This window comes from Taurulus bubalis (assembly GCF_910589615.1).
Source record: "Taurulus bubalis genome assembly, chromosome: 5".
Taxonomy (NCBI): domain Eukaryota; kingdom Metazoa; phylum Chordata; class Actinopteri; order Perciformes; family Cottidae; genus Taurulus; species Taurulus bubalis.
The window spans coordinates 30,283,569-30,309,647 of NC_136593.1; the positions used below are offsets into that span (position 1 = coordinate 30,283,569).

The window sequence follows — 26,079 nt, forward strand, 5'->3', positions numbered from 1 at the left end:
AGGAGGCCAGCTGTATTATAACACACACCTCACCTTGATAAGACCTTTTTTATTTTAATCTATAACACATTTCCCCTTGAATAAATATACACATTAAACTCATTTATTAAGCCACTTTAGGAACCAAATACTGTACACAAGGAATCTAAACTTGCTGGTGCAGTGCTGTGCTAACAACATTTCTCAATGTTACTTCATATCATGAAAATAATGAACACTAATAAGGCGGACACCTACACTCACCTACTGAAATGATCCCTGTAAGGTCATTGCAAATGGCAAACAATATGACAGCAGCCTCATCAGTGTTGTTACCGTATCCCCATGATCACCTGAGCATCATCCTTAAGCTAAATGCAAATACCACACTGAAAAAGATGTGAAAAGAGAGAAGTATGTCATATTTCTCCTTATCTCCACTGATCTACCTGTTGATGTCCTCCTGGGAGGTCATGCCCCGCCGCTGGTTGACCCATTGTTGCAACTGGGCCATGGAGGTCCTCCTCTGGGCCACCCTCTCTGGAGCTGTCCTGGGCACAAAGCCCCTCCTCAGCACCACGTTATCCTGCTGCTCCCTAGGGTCATTTGATGGGCCAACACCCCCCTCTGGGTGTCCCTGGGGGGCACAATGTTGACTGTGACTCCTGGACAGAGGGGCTTTGCTATTTCTGTCGTGTAGCGTGGTGTCGCGAGAGCCATAGTTGCTCCAACCATTTGGATGGTGACTTAGGTGAGGCACGTGGTCAGAAGCAGGTCCTCCCCCTTCATCTTCACCTTCTCCTCCACTTTCTCTTAGTCTTCCATCATTATTTTTGACCACTTGATCGGAGCAGGGGGTGGATGGTGGAGGTGTCTCAAGGCTGTTGACCCCGTTGATCTTCGGGTAGGGGGTAACTTCACTGTCAGTGTCATTGTGTGTTTGTGTGTAAGGGGGCTGCTGTGTTTGTCGGTGAGCTGCCTTGGTCAGCATGGTGTGGTTGAGATCCGTGTTCATTCTATGAAATGCGGGGGGGGAAAGACATGAGGATAGATAGGCACTTTTGTTCTGTATTAAGATTATTACAGAGGCAGAAATTGAATTACCAACAAACTAAATGATTAACTGTTGCTTATTATCTTTGGATAAGCCAATGGGGGGGGGGCGCCACGCCCAGCTGTTAAACAGCTGATGAGACTATGACTCAGAGGGCAGTGAATGCGCAGGTAGAAAATCCACGGCTCGCCACTGTTTGAGTAAACGTGAAGCTAAACAGTTTGGATTGAATCTTCCTCCATCATCAGTGCAACTCTTCTGTCAACTGCAAACTGTCACACTGATACTTTCTAATACATGAAGGACAGATTGTTGTGTGTGTTATACATGGGTTCATTATCTTTGGCAGCATGTGCATCATGCTACAGAGCCAAATGGTGAGATACATTTGTTCTTGTTATTCACCACTAACAATTTGCTGTTTTTATAATTCAATAAAACCATTTTGAACATGAAATCCAAAAAAGGTAGACCAAGCAGAACCTTTGTTTGTTATTCCATCACATACTAGCCAATACAATATTGCCATGTCTGGACACATTGGACAGGCCTAATCCCACAGAATGTCCATGTGTGTGTGTGAACCGCACCTCTGTGTTCGCTGAACGTCGACCTCTGTAGCCTCGCTCATGGCTCTAATCCACTCGTCCTGTTCCTCATGGCTGTCTGCGCTGAAGTAGTATGTCCTGGTCCCAACGTGCTGCGCCTGCATGCAAAACACAACAGGACCCTTCAATGCCCCGTCCTCACCCTCCTCCTTCTCCAACTTCACCTGCAGAGGGAGACAAAGCACAGGGATGCAACACATGAGTAGCCGTCCCTGTTATTAACATTCTCAACATCCCATCATCTTTATGGCATAAACTTCATCTGCTCATTCAATGAAAAAGCATGATATTAAAGATGTCAAGGTAATTCTGGTTTATTATTATATGGTAAACCACATTATTTGGAGGTCAAAATGTTCTCATAAAGTGAAAGATTAGCATCATATCAGGTGAATGCACAACTACTGTAAAGTAAGTACAATGGATCAAAGTTCACTAGGAAGTGTGTCTCTAAATTGTGATCAACAGTTTGAAGGTCTGTGGACTAATGGGTGTTGTATGTTGTACAGATGTTAACACCTCTTGTGGCCCATTAGTGATTTATATTATTATAATTATTAGTGATTAATTTATTGAGTTGTAGAACTGCAGCGGTTGTTTCCTAGCTGTCTGACGTTCACGCTTCTTGCCCTGACTTATTCGAAGAGATGCCACCGTGTTCCCGGATCTGAGCAATTACCTTGATGAGTACGATATTACTGTTACTAATACAATTAATGGACACAACTAGTGTTGATGTAAACCAGAATGATCCTTTAATTATAGCCATGCACAATTTATTGGTCAACTTTTCGCATTCAAGATACACTCACTGATTCTGTTACAGCTCCAAACTGCACCCCTTAAATCCTTAAATATACCCACAGATCACTGCTCATGTTTTGAAACCCCAACTAGTTCACAGCTGGGTTTTAAAACATTATCGGGTTTTCAGTGGTGCTGGTTGCAATAACAACATCACAGGGGGCACTTCTGGACGGCAGATTGGACATGCAGACACTAACTAAAAACACAACGAATGATTCCTTAGCTATCCAACAGACATGCAGTACAGGAGCCGTAATGATGCATTCTCAAAGCCAGGACGGGTAATAAGGAAACATCAACTGTGTACCTACTGTACCTTCTAACATAGCAGAAGGCAGCGATGAGCAGCAGACCTCACAGGGTGGAGGACGGTGGGAGGAAGAGGAGACAATGTGATCACAGGTCACTCCTGTTTAGCATGGGTAGGGCCTAAACATGCATTCTAACTATCCTACATTACATACTAACTATATGAGCCGGCTCTAAACCACGGACAGCTGACAGTTAAAGACATGTCATGTCCCTGTGGATGCTGCCTGAACATTAGTCATGACTGTCTGGAACAATGCTACTGTGACCCAATAGACATTGCAATGCAAACGCATTAAATATAACAAACTAATCATCAGAGTTGGACAAGAATAAATGCATCACCGATGCCATATCATTATGTAATATGTAAGCCAAAACAAGTTCAGATATATATCACAAGAGGGCAGCACAAGCTCACTGCCAGTTGGACAAAGACACATTCACTGACATTTAGGAAGCATTCGCTCTGACTGATTCACCAAGTCACTACAACCTGAGATTAAAATGTTTAAAAATAAGAAACTGACAGTACATGAGCTTCAAACTGCAGGAAGATGTAATATATTTCCTGAAAGACTTGTTTTGAGCTCAGTTGTTGCTTTGTACTTCAGACATCAGATACATGTCGTGGACGAAAAGACAAAAGTCTCAAAGCATAAAAGTACGACTACAAAAAGCACCTGGGTATGGAGTAAATGTACCTAATGGCCCTCTGCTGCATACATGTATACATACATATAAATAAATGACGTTGCTCACATCCACCATGATCTCAATATTGCTTTATCTGAACTCTGCTACTTGTGATGGAGCATGTCCGTGTTAAGAACGGCATCAGTCTTACACGTCATATTCGTTCTGCAGCCCAATTTCATGCAGACCAGGCTCAAAAGTAGTGGGAATTACACCCTCGATACAACCTCCCTTTCTGTAATTTTCTATTATTTATTTATTGGGTTCCTGTAAGTGTCCTGATGACCTGATTTCCATATGTGGTCCATTGACATTTAATCCTCTCCAGTTTGTATTCCTTAAACCAGGAAGTATATGGGTTCATCCTGATGGAACCCTTCATTGTTCATCCCTCAGGCCTCCTTAGCTACAGAGCATATTGTCTTCATACTTCAACACTGCAATGCAGAACTTCCTTTGAGAACAGAGCAAACACAAAGACTTCATCAGACTGCTTTACTGCACTTCACTATCTCCTAACTCTCGTCCCTCATGCAGTACAAGAACGTCCCTCAAATATGTGAAGACGGTCATTTTAATCATGAACAACAAAGGGATGTTAAGTGAATAAGATTGGGAAAATGACGTGTTTTGGTGTGTGTGTGTGTGTGTGTGTGTGTGTGTGTGTGTGTGTGTGTGTGTGTGTAAGTGTGTGATGGGATTGGTTGTGAGTGCAGCAGCAGTGACTGAAGATAACCTGTGAGGAGGAGGAGGAGGAGGAAGAGGAGGAGGAGGAGGAGGAGCATACTAGCACATGACAGCGAGAGGAAATGGTGTCACTGGTAAACAGGAGTCACTTCCTTCCACGCTGGAGCACTCTGAGGCTCCGCCTCCAGCAGTGATGCAAGGTGATGCAATTGGCTGAACTGGCTGTATAGTAAGAGGCACAGTAACCTAGCAACAGAGGTGGGTCTATGGGAAGTGTGTGTGTGTGTGTATTGTGTGTGTGTGTGTGTGTGTGTGTGTGTGTGTGTGTGTGTGTGTGTGTGTGTGTGTGTGTGTGTGTGTGAGTGTGTGTGTGTGTGCTCCCTCCTCCTTTGTCCTTCCTTTGTTCATTCATTCGCTAGTCAGAGGCAGAAGGGTGGATGCAGGAGAGGAACGATGACTTATATCAACATTATCTCATGCACTTCTCTTCTTTTTCATTTCTAGTGTTCTTTAATATCATTTGAACTAAAAGGAAGACAAAGCACAGCAGGCTGTTGAGATGAGAGGAGGGAGGAAGAAAAGACAAAAAGACAAAGCAATTGGAGGAGATGACTGATTAGAAATATAATGAGAAACAAAGAGGAAGGAGCAATGGAGCGAGAGAGAAGAACGGAGGTAGAAACTAAGGACAGAAAGATGAGCACAGGGAGGAAATGAAGTAACAGAAGGAAAGAAAAAAAACTGAAAGCAAAGAACTTTTGCATTTACTTACATTGAGAAATGAAATAATAAAAATACAGGGCTGGAATAAGGAAGGAAGAGGAGGAGATGTGTGACATCTCAAATCTCTTCTTGGGGAAATCTAAATAAGAGCTTCCTGTCTGGCTGTGTGTGTGTGTGTGTGTGTGTGTGTGTGTGTGTGTGTGTGTGTGTGTGTGTGTGTGTGTGTGTGTGTGTGTGCGTGTGTGTGTGTGTGTATGTGTGTGTGTGCATCTTGTTTACCGGGCTGAGTGGGATGCATTTCCTGATGACCTGAGGGCATATTGAACTAGTCAGGTACTCAAAGTGTACACGCACACACAAACACACACACGCGCACACACACACACACACACACACGCACACACACACACACACACACACACACACACAGCACTGGGATGTCACTGAACTGAGAGTCATGACCTTGAACACCATGATAATGTTGGAGTACGACAACAACTAATCTCCCAGGAACGCAGGTATCTGGGTCATTATTACGCTTTGCCTTGTGTCCCCTAACCCTTCCGGGTCTTATGACGCGGTTCCGCGTCACACGATATTTATGTGATGTTTCTATTAATAGCTCCGCGAAAAAACGGCACAGAAATATGATTTGGCTGTTGCTGGACGCACCAGACTCTGTGAGCTCCTACGTGACTCTCACAGGAGCTCACAGCTAGTGGAGTTTGTGTCGAGCTCCGCCTTTCACCGTGATTTGTCGATTCAGGTGTCCGTCGACATTTTGTGTGATGCTCACACATCTCACTCATTTTGTTTTGCACAGGTTTAACGTTATTGTTATTATCTTGAAAATATATTCAGTACAAAACAGGTTATTTGAGCCATAATAGGTAATTTTGCCAAATAGTAGGGTTTTTTGCACAGATATAACTGTATTTGCATTGTTCTAACAAAGTGATTGACATGTTATTAGTTTTTGTCTGATGGAGCGATCTGGTTTACTTGAAAGGGATTGCAATTTTTTAAATTCTATTATTTGAAAAAGCACGGATGGAGGAGTCACAACAAGTTTGACCATTTTGTTACAATTTTGTTGGGGCGGTGGGGCGCGAACATTTTTCTTCCTCAAAAGTGGGGCGTGACAGAAAAAGTTTGAGAACCTAACCCTTGTGAATATGAACACGTGGTTGGGTTAGGACACTTGTTCATGTTCACGAGGGTGCATTCAGGGTGCATTCAGAGGGTGCATTCAGAGGGTGCATTCAGGATGCATTCAGGGTGCATTCAGAGGGTGCATTCAGGATGCATTCATGGTGCATTCAGAGGGTGCATTCAGAGGGTGCATTCAGGATGCATTCAGGGTGCATTCAGAGGGTGCATTCAGGATGCATTCAGGGTGCATTCAGAGGGTGCATTCAGAGGGTGCATTCAGGATGCATTCAGGGTGCAGACTACAGGGCTCTCAAGTTTTTAAGACAGGCAAGAGTGACATATCCTCCCCCGCCCATGCCGTATGCCCACAGACCAGCCCCCCATATTATTATTAGCTTTATTTTCATTGGTTGCTGGATTACATTTCACCCAGATACAACAGATACGTTTTTCTGATTGGCTATTCGTGTAGCCCATTTCTGTTTTTTGATTGGCTGATGAGTGGCACCTCGCTGCAGAGCTCCAGGGGATTCGGGGGAGACGTGCTTGATTCCTCCATGGTGAGGGCAGCGCGACCAGGTCATGTTTGTGCGCTGCGGCACATTAAATAGCCTAGAGTTTTTTTTCAGCGTGAGAAATACAATGTGTGGCGGGAGGGCGTGACTTAAGACCGAAATGCGTGACAGTCACGCTCAATGCGTGACACTTGAGAGCCCTGAGACTACATGGTGGACAAATGACAAAAATGAATAGTGTTTATACTGCACAACAAATTACTGTCTGCACTGTGTGACATCTTGAACTAGTCAACATGGTAACCATAGCAATACTACTTACTATGCTTTGCTCGCCTGAGCAGTTAATGTCAATTATCAGTGGTGACCTCAGGCAGCACCAATAGGCATCATGAGAAAGTCCAAACAATGATGTCAAACTTCACTGCTTTCCTGAAATATGAATTATTCATTGTTTGATGTCCAGACCCAACAACCAATTTTAACAATGCTTACATAATATTATCATGTTTATATCATCATTACGTTATCATGACTATGCTCAATTACTAAATATTCACTGCCCACTCATTCATTTCAATGGGACAGTGGTGATCATTAACAATAGTCTGCTGATGGATTTCCTTGACACACACTTTGTGACACACACAGTTTGACACAATGCACTCGATCATACTGGCAGCCGATGAAATACAAGGTCTGTCTTGCAATTGCGAAGCTTGCAGAAAGCACCAAGCCTTTCCTCTCTTAAGCACACGCGCTAGATTAACAGCAACCCACAGCTCCACTGCTCCCGAACCTCTGTGGAACAACTACACCCTTGGATCCCTAAAGAATGAACAGCAACCAGATAGTTCTGACAACGGGTTGCTGTCAGGGAGGGTCACGGTCACACACACACACACACACACACACACACACACACACACACACACACACACACACACACACTCTGACTAAGACATAACAAAACCTTCCGTTGGACAGAGAAGACTCTTCTGACTGAATGTCTCTTGACTCCGGTCACACCTGTACAGATTCACCTGTACAGACTCAGTTGTACAGACTCACCTGTACAGACTCACCTGAACAGACTCACCTGAACAGACTCACCTGTACAGACTCACCTGTACAGACTCACCTGAACAGACTCAGGTGTACAACAGGATCTGACAGCTCTCTGCCTCTGGATGTTATTTCTTAAAACAAGATTAAAAGCAGGTCTGGATTCTTGTCGCAGTCTCTTATCCTGCAAAGATCCAGATCCAGTCAGACTGATGTGGCCCAAAGATCATCCATCTACTGGATAAGCTGCCGTGACGTCTGGTGACACATCCATGCCCACTGTATCGGACTTTTTATCCAACGCCATCATAAGGTCAAAATATCTTCAATACTTTGGTTTATGACCAAATACCTCCAGATTGACATTCCCATCAGCCAGTATTTAGGTCTAACTTGCCTCAGCAAATATGAACCGGCTAACATGCTCAAATAAACTGTTACCATGGTAAATCTGCTACACATCAGCATGTTAGCATTGTCTTTGTGAGCACTCTGACATTCACATTATCTCAGCTCCGCCACTCGTGTGTCTGGAGACTCTCATGGACGGAGAGAGGTTTAGTCAAATGGGACCGACGGAGTAACAGATCAATGGATCCAAGAGGATCTACTGGGACCAATGGAACCACAACTCATCACTTTAACTCCTAAAGGATTGCTTATCATACGTTCTGTGATCAAATATCTCTCTCTTCACTCAGAGCAAAAGCATTTTCTTCAGATAATAAACTAATCAAATTAATAAATACATGTGGAACAAATGTGCTCTGAACAGGTTTGACTCACTGACATGAGGCCAATCACCAAAGTGTATGAATATCATGGGCACACATTTTATAAATTTAACCAATTTGGATTTATTCAATCAATTTATTGTTATGTAGATGACCATGTTTTTTAAAGGACAAATAACCTATGCATCCAGTATATTCTCACATGTATGTATACATGCATTGGGCCAAAGACTTGAGTCCCAGTAACACATCCAGACACACATACGATGCACACAAGCATCACATCTGAGGGAAGAACCTTGAAGCGACCTTGAAATGAGCTAAACCTGCATCTCCTCACACACATCAAGTGGCTGACACTCCATCTGCAGCCTGGAGGAGTTGTGGTCGCTGCTTTCTGTTTCCATACACACAACCTGAAGGTGATGAAGGTGCCCTTCGTCCTCATTTAATTACGGATCATCTATCTGACAAGGAGGCTCAGTTCTCTCTTCAAGATCATTTTGGTTTATTACAATTTGAGTTCAGACAGATTATAGTTTATAGATTATATAGATTATACTATATTTTAGGGATTGATAATGTTATTTTAATCTGCCTGTAGATTGAGCCCTGACGGGAGTCATTACAGAAGACAAGCAGGAACTATTCGGAGCTTTAACACCTCTCCTAGGACCTTCCTCAAGAATGAAACAAGGACAAACTTCTAGAAGCAAACATGACATGTAGTACATTGTGATTGGAAAAAACAAATCATGCGTGAACTGACAAAAAAAGAAGCTTGGATCAAATATGACTTGTTTTCTATTTTAGTTTCATCTCAGCGAGAAAACTACAGCAAAACCCAGAAAGCTGCTCATCCAAGCCATAACAACTCCTTTGTTGATTACACGTTGCAAACTGAGACCAACATGTATCTCCTGATCTCATGAAAAGTCAAGTTCATGCTGTAGATCTAGACAGATAGCAGCAAGGCAGAAGCCGTTGGACAGGAATCAGCAGAGAGCTTAGACATGCTGGGACAGGACCAGAGAGTCTGTATGACACCCGGAGGGAGACAAACACACACTTGTCTTCAACTGGCCAGCCGTCACTGTGAGGTACAGAAAGCTGAATCTGTACATACGTTCAGGATGAATCGTCAGCTGCCATGAGTCCTTCATGTGTGGTCCTCCTCTCCCTGCTAAGCTGACACTGCCTCCCTCTGATGGGAGTCTGACATCTATAACCGCGCTGCAGCACCTGACATGTCGACCCCAAACAGATCAAAGCAGCTCTAATAAGTCTCTCCAGTTGATCCAAAATGCTGCAGCTCGTGTACTAATGAGAACTAGGAGGAGAGATCACATTACTCCTGTACTAGCTGCTCTCCACTGGCTTCCTGTAAGATCAAGAATCACATTTAAAATCCTTCTCCTCACCTTCAAAGCCTTAACTGATCCTGGCTCATGCATCCTGGGCCCTGCCTCCTACCTCCTGCCTCCTACCTCCTATTTCCTACCTCCTACCTCCTGCCTTCTACCTCCTATTTCCTACCTCCTGCCTCATGTCTCCTACCTCCTGCCTCCTATTTCCTACCTCCTGCATCCTATTTCCTACCTCATGCCTCCTACCTTCTGCTAATGCCCTGCCTCCTACCTCCTGCCTCCTGCCTCCTACCTCCTACCTCAGCCCTGCTGATGCCTCTCCTCTCTCCCTCCTTCTGCTTAATGGATCATGGTTATCTGGATCATGGACCATGCCTACTACTCATTATCTGAATAATTTCTGTCACATTCATGTAATGTGCTGTAACTCTGTTACGTTGTTCATTCTGGTCACATGACATCTATTGCTTCTGTCCATCCGGGGAGAGGGATCCTCCTCTGTTGCTCTTCTGAAGGTTTCTTCCCCTTTTTTCCCTGTGAAAGGGTTTTTACTGTCTTTATTGGGGGCATTGTTCCTGATCCGATGTGAGGTCCCGGGTCAGGATGTTATGTTACAGATTGTAAAGCCCTCCGAGGCAAACTTGTATTTTTGATGTTGGGCTATATAAAATAAACTGAATTGAATCAAAGCGGGGCACTACATTATGGTGTGCTGTTTAGAAAAGAGCTCAGCTGTTGACACATTCAAAGCTCTGGCTCGTACCAGCCGTCTCATTGTAGTGAGAATATGTCACTGTATAAAATGACCTGCTGTGACCTCTAGGATGATCACAAAGTCATGAAACATTCCAACCACAAACTAGAGACGTATGCCATGTTCACAGCAAAAGAGTTGCGAACTATTCGCGCGTCCAGATTACATGTTAAGTCAATGCACAGACGCGTTAGGTTGCGAAAAAGTGAAATTTTCGCCGGGCAGCGAGATAGAGGCGAAGTGGCGTTGCGAATATTCGCAAATCCACTTTTCCACTTTTTTGCCGGCGTTGAAATATTTCAACTCCAGCGAATAATTCGCCTGACGTGGAGGTGCGAAAGCCAATCAGAGTTGAGAAGCTCCACCCGGCATCACCGCCGTCCTGCCGTTACTGAATCAAACTGCTGGTCCGCTGAAGGAGCGCTTCATTCATTCAGACACTCGTCCTGGAGGAGGAGCTGTGTGCGACTACGGATAATATTATGAACCCAGACACGGGGCGGTTGATGTTCAGACGTGTGTGGGAATTCCTCAACAAGTATAAAGCAGAACTATATATAGTAAATGTTTTCACAGACACAGAGATAAGCCCCGCCCCTTTTCCCCAGCGATGGTTGCGAAAAAACGAAATAACCACATAGAGCGAATGTTTCACCTGCGGCGCGATATAGGCGAAGTGGCGTTGCGAAAATTCGCAACTGTTTTGGTGTGAACACGACATTAGGAACACGCCATTAATTCAATTTATTTTGTACAGCCCACAATCACAAACTCTCCTCAGAGGCTTTACAATCTGTACATATAAGACACCCTCTGACCTTTGACCCTCACATCAGAACAGGAACAACTCGCCCAAAACCCATATAAGGGGAGAAAAATGTCAGAAAGCTCAGGGAGATCAACAGAGGAGGATCCTCTATCCGGAGTACAATAGAAGTACAATAGAAGTACAATAGATGTCATGTGACCAGAATGAACAACATCCCATAGTTACAACACATGTATATGGCATAATGATTCCTATGAGCAGTAGGCATCATGAACATAGAGCATGTCTACTTCCATCACACGATGTGTGAACACCAGTTGGGCTGGTCTCTGTCCTCATGTGCTATGAAAAGGATCGAGCTAAAGACCCTTGTGTAATAGTGACCCCATATATTAACATTCCCAAAACTATCAAAATGATGTCTAGTGGAGCTGGAGAGCTGGATTGGGGAAGTAGTTAGCTTAGCTTAGCATTTAGCCTGGAAGCAGGGCTCTGTCCCAGTCTAGAAATAACATCCAGAGGATTTGACTGTCTTCACAAGAACTTTGATTCAAAGGCCTTGTCATAACCTTTCATGTTTACTTTACTTTCCTATCTCTATTTTTATTTCTCTCGAATATATTTATAGCATTACTCTTGATGATAAAATGTAGTATTTTAACTATGCTGTATTTGGAACAACATGATGACTCACGTTAATATTACACATTGGAGGTTTTTCATTTTAAGATTGGAAAGGAAAAAGACTGAACATTAGCAACCTGACCGTTGGCAAGCTGTCAAAGCCACACTACATATATTTGCTTAGTCTATCTCCACTGCAGGTGTGTGTGTGTGTGTGTGTGTGTGTGTGTGTGTGTGTGTGTGTGCGTGTGTGTGTGTGTGTGTGTGTGTGTGTGTGTGTGTGTGTGTGTACATGTACTGGACTTTGCACCAGAGCTTGTACTGGGCATGCACAGAAAGAGAACAGAAAGGACTGAATGTTCTGAAAAGTGAATAAAAGTGATAATGACCAGCAGTGAGTGCAGGAGGGCTCATGCAGAGGAGGAGATACAAGAGAGAGACAGAGCTGTCACTGTCTGTGTGTTTCATGCTGAAGCTGGGGAACCAAGGCTAACGTTCCAGTTAATATAAAGCATTACTCAGCAGTCAGAGCTAACCTACATTACATCTCCATCAGCCCTGTCAGGTGCTCCTCTGAAGCAGTTTGATTCATCAGAGGAAACACAGCAATTATACCATTAATATGTTTTTGGTCATTGATTGTCATTGCCTCCCATCAAACATAAGCCCTGCAGAAAAGTCCCATTGTGTCTTCAGAAAACAGGGATGTTTTATACTTATGTTCATTTTGGACATCACGGACATGACGCTACTCAATTGGTTGTTAATGAAAGGCATGATGAAAACCTTCATCGCTCAAACCGTTGATGATGATTGTTTACTGAAGATGTTGTCCACTTCTTCCAAACAACGCCACTTTGTTGGAGCTCAAAAATAGGCCAAAAATGACTGAATGTTCCCCTACAATAACCAATATGACAAATGAAATGCAAGGGGGTGGTTCTGGTGCGTTAGTAACGTCATATACATAGATCAACATGAAGCAATATCTGGTCAAGAACCAGACACAGGCTCAAGCGCCTTTACCAGAATCTGCACAATTGTCTTAGGGGACCCATCGTTAGCGCCACCAGGCCTTAAAGCAGAGGTTAGACTCAGTAACAGGTTTCATGGTGACACCAGGCCTTAAAGCAGAGACTAGACTCAGTAACAGGTTTCATGGTGACACCAGGCCTTAAAGCAGAGACTAGACTCACTAACAGGTTTCATGGTGACACCAGGCCTTAAAGCAGAGACTAGACTCAGTAACAGGTTTCATGGTGGCACCAGGCCTTAAAGCAGAGACTAGACTCAGTAACAGGTTTCATGGTGGCACCAGGCCTTAAAGCAGAGACTAGACTCAGTAACAGGTTTCATGGTGACACCAGGCCTTAAAGCAGAGACTAGACTCACTAACAGGTTTCATGGTGACACCAGGCCTTAAAGCAGAGACTAGACTCAGTAACAGGTTTCATGGTGGCACCAGGCCTTAAAGCAGAGACTAGACTCAGTAACAGGTTTCATGGTGACACCAGGCCTTAAAGCAGAGACTAGACTCACTAACAGGTTTCATGGTGACACCAGGCCTTAAAGCAGAGGTTAGACTCACTAACAGGTTTCATGGTGGCACCAGGCCTTAAAGCAGAGACTAGACTCACTAACAGGTTTCATGGTGACACCAGGCCTTAAAGCAGAGACTAGACTCACTAACAGGTTTCATGGTGGCACCAGGCCTTAAAGCAGAGACTAGACTCACTAACAGGTTTCATGGTGACACCAGGCCTTAAAGCAGAGACTAGACTCACTAACAGGTTTCATGGTGGCACCAGGCCTTAAAGCAGAGACTAGACTCAGTAACAGGTTTCATGGTGGCACCAGGCCTTAAAGCAGAGACTAGACTCACTAACAGGTTTCATGGTGACACCAGGCCTTAAAGCAGAGACTAGACTCAGTAACAGGTTTCATGGTGGCACCAGGCCTTAAAGCAGAGACTAGACTCAGTAACAGGTTTCATGGTGGCACCAGGCCTTAAAGCAGAGACTAGACTCAGTAACAGGTTTCATGGTGACACCAGGCCTTAAAGCAGAGGTTAGACTCACTAACAGGTTTCATGGTGGCACCAGGCCTTAAAGCAGAGACTAGACTCACTAACAGGTTTCATGGTGACACCAGGCCTTAAAGCAGAGGTTAGACTCACTAACAGGTTTCATGGTGACACCAGGCCTTAAAGCAGAGGTTAGACTCACTAACAGGTTTCATGGTGACACCAGGCCTTAAAGCAGAGACTAGACTCAGTAACAGGTTTCATGGTGGCACCAGGCCTTAAAGCAGAGGTTAGACTCAGTAACAGGTTTCATGGTGACACCAGGCCTTAAAGCAGAGGTTAGACTCACTAACAGGTTTCATGGTGACACCAGGCCTTAAAGCAGAGGTTAGACTCACTAACAGGTTTCATGGTGACACCAGGCCTTAAAGCAGAGGTTAGACTCAGTAACAGGTTTCATGGTGACACCAGGCCTTAAAGCAGAGGTTAGACTCACTAACAGGTTTCATGGTGACACCAGGCCTTAAAGCAGAGACTAGACTCACTAACAGGTTTCATGGTGGCACCAGGCCTTAAAGCAGAGACTAGACTCAGTAACAGGTTTCATGGTGGCACCAGGCCTTAAAGCAGAGACTAGACTCACTAACAGGTTTCATGGTGACACCAGGCCTTAAAGCAGAGACTAGACTCAGTAACAGGTTTCATGGTGGCACCAGGCCTTAAAGCAGAGACTAGACTCAGTAACAGGTTTCATGGTGGCACCAGGCCTTAAAGCAGAGACTAGACTCAGTAACAGGTTTCATGGTGACACCAGGCCTTAAAGCAGAGGTTAGACTCAGTAACAGGTTTCATGGTGACACCAGGCCTTAAAGCAGAGACTAGACTCACTAACAGGTTTCATGGTGACACCAGGCCTTAAAGCAGAGGTTAGACTCACTAACAGGTTTCATGGTGACACCAGGCCTTAAAGCAGAGGTTAGACTCACTAACAGGTTTCATGGTGACACCAGGCCTTAAAGCAGAGGTTAGACTCACTAACAGGTTTCATGGTGACACCAGGCCTTAAAGCAGAGGTTAGACTCAGTAACAGGTTTCATGGTGACACCAGGCCTTAAAGCAGAGGTTAGACTCACTAACAGGTTTCATGGTGACACCAGGCCTTAAAGCACAGACTAGACTCACTAACAGGTTTCATGGTGGCACCAGGCCTTAAAGCAGAGACTAGACTCACTAACAGGTTTCATGGTGGCACCAGGCCTTAAAGCAGAGACTAGACTCACTAACAGGTTTCATGGTGGCACCAGGCCTTAAAGCAGAGACTAGACTCACTAACAGGTTTCATGGTGACACCAGGCCTTAAAGCAGAGGTTAGACTCAGTAACAGGTTTCATGGTGACACCAGGCCTTAAAGCAGAGGTTAGACTCACTAACAGGTTTCATGGTGACACCAGGCCTTAAAGCACAGACTAGACTCACTAACAGGTTTCATGGTGGCACCAGGCCTTAAAGCAGAGACTAGACTCACTAACAGGTTTCATGGTGGCACCAGGCCTTAAAGCAGAGGTTAGACTCACTAACAGGTTTCATGGTGACACCAGGCCTTACTAAAGCAGAGACTAGACTCACTAACAGGTTTCATGGTGACACCAGGCTCATCCTGTGAAAGTGGAAGAGCCCTCATACGCCCACGCTCACAGAATGGGTTAAACTCATAACAGAGACGGCTGCCTTTGAAAATATAATCGCCAGGGCAAAGAACAGTTCAAGCCAAACTGACCAAGCATGGACAAATATAATGGCTTTTTTAACAAATTAGAGGAGTGGTCAAGCACTCAGATGTATGTGCTCAGGGAAGTGCAGGTATACATGCAGGGCTGTGTATGCAAATGTAGGTAAAAGATAGGTGTTGTTTTCTTCTTTTTTTCTGTACTTTATTATTGTCTGACAAACCTCATTTTTGTATTTATGTTTAATGTTAATATATTAAAATGATTTAAAAAAAATGTAAGTGAAAAAAAGAAGAACCAGACAGGAATGAGGATCTGATCAAACATTAAAACCCAGACTTTTGGACTTTTGCACTAATTTAAAGTTACCTCCCCAAGTGAAAATAAAACATCAGTCCTCAACCCTGATGGGACTGAAGCCTCTGGTTCCCATTGGCTCCTCAGCTGTCACATAACAGCATGTGACTCAGGCATAAAGCAGTCAGCTTCTATCAATCAAGCAGAAACAAACCAACACCCTGAACTAAAACACGCCGATGCACCCAAGGAACAAGTTCAAACATCAGGAAATCCTGCTTCTGCAATAAGTATTACCATTGCACAAGGAGGGCATTGGTAATGGTTGGAGCAATGGTTCTCACTCAGGGAACATAAATATATATATATAGCCTTTCAAAATCTGTGTTGGAACGTCTTTTATACTCCCAATAACTTCCGACATAGAACCCATTTGTTTTCCATAGGTATGAGCATTGGAAGTCATATGCACTCATCATGTTCCCCAGCACCCGTGGCATTCCGTGCATGCAATGCATTTCCACATAGAGCCAGCACCCTCTGTCCCGGAGCCAGGGTGTCACTGACCTTAAAGGCAAACTTGCGGGTGATGTTATCTGAAGGCTCCACTCCTTCGATCAGGAAACTAAGCAATGGCAAACTTCCTAGCACCGTGTCCTCCTTCTCATCTGTGAAGAGAAAAATAAACGTGTGAAAACATCCTGGAAACAGAATCCATGATCTAGGGCATGCTACAACTACTGCATGAGAGAGAACACGTATAGCCTGAGCCGGCTCTTCAACCTGCAGGATGAAAGACAGAGCAGTGGAACCCAAGCTGCTCTCCTCCCAGCACACACTCTGCTCCCACGGCGACAGCGTCCTAGAATAGATATCCATTATGGTCCGAGGGTCCCTGTGATAAGCAGCGGTAATGGCTCACACACACACACACACACACACACACACTGGGATCCAGCGGTGATAAATAGAGCTCTGTAGAAGAAGAGCACCGGTGCTGACTAAATAATGGAAGGAGGCATAAAGATTTCAGCAGTTTGAACACTCCTCTCTCTGTGACCTCCTACCTCTTATTTCCCGAATGTAGCTCTGCAACGACGCGCTCTCTACTGAGGGTGAGTGTTTATGTGTGGGTGTGTGACAGAGAGAGAGAGAGAGAGAGAGAGAGAGGGAGGGAGAGAGGTCTGGGGGAGGGGGAAGTGCTTGTGCAATCATACAATACCCTGATCCCTGCTCTGTGTAAGTGTGTGTGTGTGTGTGTGTGTGTGTGTGTGTGTGTGTGTGTGTGTGTGTGTGTGTGTGTGTGTGTTTGCACGAGATAATGATCAGCCCATGTGACTCAGTGTTGAAGGAATCTTGGCCCCCAGCCAACTGTACCTGCTGCTCGTCTGCGCCAATGACACACACACACACACACACACACACACACACACACACACACACACACACACACACACACAGCAGGTAAATAGAAACACTTCTCATGTTCATGTCTACCACTCACATTTGAATGATTTATTGATGTCTCTATATAAATATTGAAACTCTGATACATGTTCTATGCATGTTCATTGTTTCAGTATATATATATATGTATATATATGTATATGTATATATATAAGTGTATATATATACATATACATATATATACATACATATGTATACATACATAATAAAACCATGAACATGCATTCAGTACTCTGTGATGATATGACGTGGGGATAAATACGTAATAATGATTTACACGTTTTGGAGATTTTCACAGGGGAAATTATTCAAAATGATCTCGAACTCTTTTTCCCTGTTTGAATCGTCGTAGGAACCCCAAATTAATTCCAATATTTTATTATTTATTTTATAGTTCATTTATATGTATTTTTTCAGCAAAGGCTTGGGAAAAAAATGTATATCTGCAAAAAAAAAATAATTTTACAATATATTTTGATCATAACTATGAACATCCAGCATGGGTATGAGCAAGGTGGATCAAAAAGGACTCTGAGAGCTCCCAGAGTTTAAAGTGTTGTTCAGTACCGTAACAACATCCCACACACTAATAGTGCACCTTAGAAAGATTAAGACCTAAAGCATTGAAATCTGCAACAATAAACACAATGCAGGAAAGCATTGGCATGTTAGGAAGCATTCAGTAAATAAACTTGTTTTTCGGTTAAAAAAATTGAGAAATTACCTTTTTGCCAAGACAGTGTCTGATCCAGTCGACCCTCGTATCAAAATGATCAGCTGTTTCTGCATGTGCCATATGTGCTCATCTCACAAGAGCTACGGCATTTTAGCAATTGAAATTAATTTAATCGACTTCGAGGTTGTGGAGATATGCAAGGGGACGTTTTTAAATCACTTATTTTTCTGGAAAAAGAGGCAAAACGGGGCGCGGTTTCCAAAAGGTTTGTTTACTTACTTACTAAGAATGAATATCTAGAATGCAGATGCTTTTGGTTTTATTGGTCCAGCTTTGAGATATCTGCCTCCACCCCAATACAGAGGTGAGTATTCATTAAAAGCTGTATGTAAACAATGATTCAATGTTTTTTTAACTTTTTCATTATGAGAAAATGTGTTTATTGCAAAAACTGTAACTGCTACTGTGAAGCATTTGTTACTTCTGTATGAACACATAAAGATAACGTATAACATGTATTATTTGATCTATTATACTATCACTCATTCCTTCATTCCTTCTGCCTGGTTTCCGTGATACTAACACCTTTTATTTCAGACCCAGTGTATAGAGAGAGAGCCCTGGCAACCAGACAAAGGGAACCTCCGCAGCATCGCTCTCTTCCTCCTCGTCCCGTCTGCACCGGTAGAGCCGATGCCATCTGCCGGTACCGGGCTCACCACTGCAGAGCAACAGCTCTGTCTTCGGGGGGAACTGCTGCAATTTGCGGCCAAAGCAGTAAACCTGTCGAGTAAAAGGAGCAGCTCACCCTCCAGAGGGCGCTGTTGAGCCCAGCATTATTCTCCAAAAGGCAATCTCACTGCGTGCCCCGTGCCCATGGTCTCCAGGACCCTGGGGCTGATGGTGCAGGTCTTCAGGACCCTGGGGCTGATGGTGCAGGTCTTCAGGGCCTTGGGCTGATGGTGCAGGTCTTCAGGACCCTGGGGCTGATGGTGCAGGTCTTCAGGGCCCTGGGGCTGATGGTGCAGGTCTTCAGGACCCTGGGGCTGATGGTGCAGGTCTTCAGGGCCTTGGGGCTGATGGTGCAGTGGTGGTAGAGCCATTTGAAGTTGAGGGCTTTGTGTCCATGCATCTCACCACGGGGGATGGAAGCAGCAGAGGTGTTTGGGAGATGTGTTGTGTGGAGGAGACAGATGAGAGACTAAAACCGTTAAAGAAACACTTTCGCTGGTTGGCCCTCCAGAGAGGCCCTGGTTGTCTCCCTTCAACCTTGAAGCCAGTTATCTGCTTCATCCACAACTTCCTCACGTTGTTCTGCTGGAGTTTGGCCTCCAGCTTCCTCTTGTAGGAGTCCTTACACTTCCTGAGCTTGTCCTTCAGGTCGCGCTGGACTCTCCTGAGGTCATCCCTGTCCCCAGACCTGAAAGCTGCTTTCTTCTTATTAAGAAGAGCTTTCAGGTCCCTGGTGATCCATGGCTTTTTGTTGTGGAAGCCGTGTACAGTCCGGGATGGTATGGTGGTGTGTTCACAGCATTTGATGTATTCTGTGATGCAGTCAGTCATGCTGTTGATGTCCTCCCCATGTGGTCCACACAGCACATCCCAGTCTGTGGACTCAAAGCGGTCCTGCAGGGCGTGATTAGCCTCCTGTGTCCACCTCCTCACAGTCCTGGTGGTGACAGGCGGCCTCTGCACCAGAGGAGCATACTTTGAGGTTAATAGGACCACGTTGTGATCAGATCTACCAAGAGGGCCGTAGCACTGTATGCACCCATGGCATTACCATACAGTAGGTCCAGAGTATGATAGTTCCTTGTGGGGCAGTTAACATACTGGTGAAAAGTTGGCAGTGCCCTATGCAGTGTGGTGTGGTGTCCACTGCTGCCGCTACGTCAGCTGATGGAGGAACGTACACAGAGACAACATTGGCCCATGAGAAGTCCCTCTGCAGATAATACGGACGCATCCCCACGACTAGAAGTTCAATGTCCGGGCTACAGAAACGTTCCTTCACACACACACGGCCGGGATTGCACCACCTCTCGTTCAAATACACAATCCCACCACCTTTCTTTTTACCGCTCAGTACAACATCTCGTCCACCCGAACAGGCCTGCAGCTGGGAACGGCCACACTGTGGTCCGGGAAATGTGGGTGCAGCCATGTCTCATTGATGCTGCACTCACGGTACTCCCTCTGCGCCTTTACCAGAGCGTCCAGCTCATCGGTCTTATTGGCCAGGGATGTCACGTTCCCCATTAAAATCGCTGGTACCGATGGTTTGTATTTCCTCCTCTTCGCCTTCAACAAAGCACCAGCTTTGCAACGTCTCCAGAGTTCCTCCGGGATTTCAAGCCTCGCACCTGGCCTTCATCTTACTGAAGAGATACATTTCTGAAGATACCTGCCAACTGACGATGCCTTTCTGGGGCAGCAATGGAAACAGAATCACTTCTGTTGTAGTGTCCATCTGTCGACCCAGTCATCGTGACATGGGCATGAAATTCCCGTTATTATAGTCAATTTTTACATTTAAGTTATATTAGATGTTGCCTAATTGCCCACAATGACTCCGGAAAGGGATTTAGTGTTACACTCAGCCTCGGGGAAACCTGAGCGCAGCATTAAACAGTGGCTCCCTCTTCCCCCCGGTCTAGAAGGAACAATTTAGATTTGATTAGGCGCAAGAGAGTCAAGACAGCCTCGGCAGGTGCCGTTTTTTTTATGGTCACGCACCAATCACCAAGCCAAATTCATGATAACATACTCGCCAATAAACCGCTTCTGACTATATATATATATATATATATATATATATATATATATATATATATATATATTTATAAAACTTTAGTAGACATTTATGTTATGTGTTATATCTGGGATAATTTTATATCTGGAAGATTTGCATCTTACCTTTAAAGAATGTGTTAAAAGTTTGATATTTGAGACATTATTGGTGAGGTCATATATTATAGGCTACCAGGGTCTTTGCTATGAGCCATTTGGTCTTTGTAAACAAAGTGACGGCTGTGTCTATGAAGGACCTCACATTGCGTCTCTGCTCTTTGCAGATAATGTGGTTCTTTTGGCTTCATCAGACGCTGACCTCCAGTATGCACTGGGCTGTTTGCAGCCGTGTGTGAACTTAGTCCCCCAGGTCTGAGGCTAAGGTTCTCCGCAAGAAAAGGGTGGATGGATTGCACCCTCATGGATGGGTAGTGAATCACTGCACGACCACAAAGCAGGGGAGTTCAAAAGTATCTCAGGATATTGTTCACGGCTGAGGGTTAAACGGAACTTGAGATTGACCGGTGGTTCGGTGTGATGTCATTAGTGATATGACAGTTGAATAGGTCCACAATGGTGACAAGAGAGCTGAGCCGAAAGTCAAGTTTTAGAATCGCCAGTCCATCCATCGATCCTCAAATATGGTCAAGACCTTTGGGTAGTGATTGAAAAAATAAGATCAAAGACGCAAGCTGCAAAAAAGTTGCTAATGAGTTGTCGTTACTCGTTTGTCTGGAAAGGGGCCTTCTCAAGTGGACCAGGCATCTGATCAATTGAAACAGCGATTTGTTGAGAGATGTGGAGTACGCTTATCATGTCCAATTGTACTGAAGATATACATAGCTAATCTGGATAGAAAATATATAAAAAAATATGTATTTGGAAGAATCAAAACTGGTTAAATTAGAGTAGTTATCATTTACATCAGATTTTAGCCAAGTCAAAGAGAAGAAATATCTAAAGTATCACATATTTACTAAACCTCAACACGTTTCTCCTAACAGACACTCTTGCAAGCACAAGCTGTGCCTTGGAAGACTCAGAGATAGCCATGTAAACACAACCTAGACAACAAAAGTCCTGTACTTTTTCTCCTCCCCTTGTGCCCATTTTTTGGCCCTTGGTCCCTGCTGGCATAGCAATCACAGTAGTAAACTGCACAGTCACAAATTCCTCCCTCCATCGCTCCCTCTCTCTAAGCCTTCTTTTCCAAAACACAGCTGGGCCAGGGAGACGAGGGGAAGGCTGGAGCAACACAGACGTGATCAGAATAAAAAGAGATGCCCCCTAAAAGCATGGAAGAATTAACTTCAAAATAAGAAAGAAATAAAAAGCATTTTAAGATCATGTTTGTAAAATAATCACAGCCTTGACCTGGATTATTGAGTTAGATGGTGACAGAGAAAGGAAAGACCTATGTATTAAATCAGCAACAAAGACACATATATACTACAGCAACGAACCAGGAAGAGACTGCTCTGTTGCTCTGATCACAACGTGTGTTCCGTGTACATCTTCTGGAACTATCCTGGCTTTATTGCTGGGATTCTCCACAAGGTCGTTCAAGGCTGCATCAGCTCTGAACCGGCAGCACCACCAGATCCCTGAGACCGGACTACAGGCATGAGACTAGAATAAGACACCGCACTCATTTGGATTCAGTGTTGATTAGCACATTGGAATTACTGTCACAATGAATGTTCAATGATTGACAGATAATCAATAACTCTTGAATTATGGCAAGGCTTCAATAATATATTCTTGTATATATATATATAAAATGCTTTAAAATGTCAACGAAATAGACCAAATGTTTCAGTGCTATCCCTTTATAATAACTACACACTATATAGCATTAGTTAAGCATGAGTAAACACTTCATTCATCATTTATAAAGCACTGTTCAACATGAACACTCACTAGTAACTCAGTAGTATGCTAATCATGAACAGTTATAAATATTTCATTATTGATTAATAAGCTTGACTATTATGTGTTTCATGATTGGGTTTTCATACTTTACAAATGATGAATTCCCCATTTGTAAATGAAGTATTATGTATTACAAACCAATTATTAAGGACGTATAGATAATGTGCTTTATAAACGTGTTTTAATACTGCAATTCATGATTAATTCGGTAGTTATAGTCGTTAGTTAAGTATTAGAACCCATCTAGCAAACAAGGAAGAATCCACCATTTATAAAGTATGAAATTATGAAACACATAATAAATTATGAAACGCATAATAGTCAAGCTTATTAATCAAGAATAAAACATGTATAACTGTGTTTTTGATTAGCATACTAATGTGTTCATTAGCATACTAATGTGTTCATGTTGGAACAATGCTTTATACATGATGAATTAAGTGTTTACTCATCCTTTACTAATGCTAAATGTGTGTACTTATTATAAAGTGCTCTCGTTTAAGTTGCATTGCTCTCCATTATAATACCTTTTAAAGCAATTTAAGCCAGTAACTAAAAACATGTTTCACGTTTGTTTCTATAAAATGAAAAAGGCTGTCAGATGAAGTAAACGTTAATTCAGAGTGCACCGTTGTAAAGGGATTATTATAAATTATGTGGCTAATATTTGGCCAATACACATCTTTACACAATAGTCAAAAATATCTTCTGTTGTTCTCCATTATCTTGCGTTGATTTAATTATACAGTTTTTTTAATGTATCTATTTATCTCGGGGCTGCATTGTTATTGATTATCTCATCGTTTGTTATGTAAAGGATATGCAGGTTATTAATTAAGATTATCTTAACGTGTTTTCTGTTCCGAGACTGCAGCCAGCGTTACCATGGTGATGCACTCTGCTGAAAAGAGAGCAGAGTCGCTTCAGCCCGACGTTAGCTCAGTGACCCATTAATGTGCAAGTGATGAGTTTATGCACATTCACACACCGGACACTCCACTCCTCACACACCGAAACACTCCACTCCTCACACACCGAAACACTCCACTCCTCACACACCGAAACACTCCACTCCTCACACACACCAATACACTCCACTCCTCACACACACACCGATACACTCCGCTCCTCACACACACACCGATACACTCCGCTCCTCACACACACACCGATACACTCCACTCCTCACACACACACCGATACACTCCACTCCTCACACACACCAATACACTCCACTCCTCACACACACCGGACACTCCACTCCTCACACACACACACCGGACACTCCACTCCTCACACACACACCGAAACACTCCACTCCTCACACACACCGGACACTCCACTCCTCACACACACACACACCGGACACTCCACTCCTCTTACACACACCAATACACTCCACTCCTCACACACACACACACCGATACACTCCACTCCTCACACACACACCGAACGCTCCACTCCTCACACACACCGGACACTCCACTCCTCTCACACACACCAATACACTCCACTCCTCACACACACACACACCGATACACTCCACTCCTCACACACACACACCGGACACTCCACTCCTCACACACACACCGATACACTCCACTCCTCACACACACCGATACACTCCACTCCTCACACACACACCGAACACTCCACTCCTTACACACACCGGACACTCCACTCCTTACACACACCGAACACTCCACTCCTCACACACACCGGACACTCCACTCCTCACACACACCGGACACTCCACTCCTCACACCGAACACTCCACTCCTTACACACACCGGACACTCCACTCCTTACACACACCGAACACTCCACTCCTCACACACACCGGACACTCCACTCCTCACACACACACCGATACACTCCACTCCTCACACACACACCGATACACTCCACTCCTTACACACACCGGACACTCCACTCCTCACACACACCGGACACTCCACTCCTCTCACACACACCAATACACTCCACTCCTCACACACACACCGATACACTCCACTCCTTACACACACCGATACACTCCACTCCTCACACACACACCGGACACTCCACTCCTCACACACACCGAAACACTCCACTCCTCACACACACCGATACACTCCACTCCTCACACACACACCAATACACTCCACTCCTCACACACACACCGATACACTCCGCTCCTCACACACACACCGATACACTCCGCTCCTCACACACACACCGATACACTCCACTCCTCACACACACACCGATACACTCCACTCCTCACACACACCAATACACTCCACTCCTCACACACACCGGACACTCCACTCCTCACACACACACACCGGACACTCCACTCCTCACACACACACCGAAACACTCCACTCCTCACACACACCGGACACTCCACTCCTCACACACACACACACCGGACACTCCACTCCTCTTACACACACCAATACACTCCACTCCTCACACACACACACACCGATACACTCCACTCCTCACACACACACCGAACACTCCACTCCTCACACACACCGGACACTCCACTCCTCTCACACACACCAATACACTCCACTCCTCACACACACACACACCGATACACTCCACTCCTCACACACACACACCGGACACTCCACTCCTCACACACACACCGATACACTCCACTCCTCACACACACCGATACACTCCACTCCTCACACACACACCGAACACTCCACTCCTTACACACACCGGACACTCCACTCCTTACACACACCGAACACTCCACTCCTTACACACACCGAACACTCCACTCCTTACACACACCGAACACTCCACTCCTTACACACACCGGACACTCCACTCCTCACACACACCGGACACTCCACTCCTCTCACACACACCAATACACTCCACTCCTCACACACACACCGATACACTCCACTCCTTACACACACCGATACACTCCACTCCTCACACACACACCGGACACTCCACTCCTCACACACACCGAAACACTCCACTCCTCACACACACCGATACACTCCACTCCTCACACACACACCAATACACTCCACTCCTCACACACACACCGATACACTCCGCTCCTCACACACACACCGATACACTCCGCTCCTCACACACACACCGATACACTCCACTCCTCACACACACACCGATACACTCCACTCCTCACACACACCGATACACTCCACTCCTCACACACACACCGAACACTCCACTCCTTACACACACCGGACACTCCACTCCTTACACACACCGAACACTCCACTCCTCACACACACCGGACACTCCACTCCTTACACACACCGGACACTCCACTCCTTACACACACCG

General features: G+C 44.6%; 1 protein-coding gene across 1 annotated transcript in view; it reads right to left on the minus strand.

The window, feature by feature from the left end:
- plekha6 (pleckstrin homology domain containing, family A member 6) overlaps positions 1-26,079 on the minus strand; it is a gene marked incomplete at both ends in the record, with an annotated part of 73,328 nt that overhangs the window by 30,260 nt on the left and 16,989 nt on the right. Inside the window, 3 exons of the mRNA XM_079218845.1 lie at positions 429-995; positions 1,624-1,805; positions 16,458-16,558. Of these exons, the coding sequence (XP_079074971.1) occupies positions 429-995; positions 1,624-1,805; positions 16,458-16,558 (850 nt within the window). The remainder of the gene's footprint in view (positions 1-428; positions 996-1,623; positions 1,806-16,457; positions 16,559-26,079) is intronic.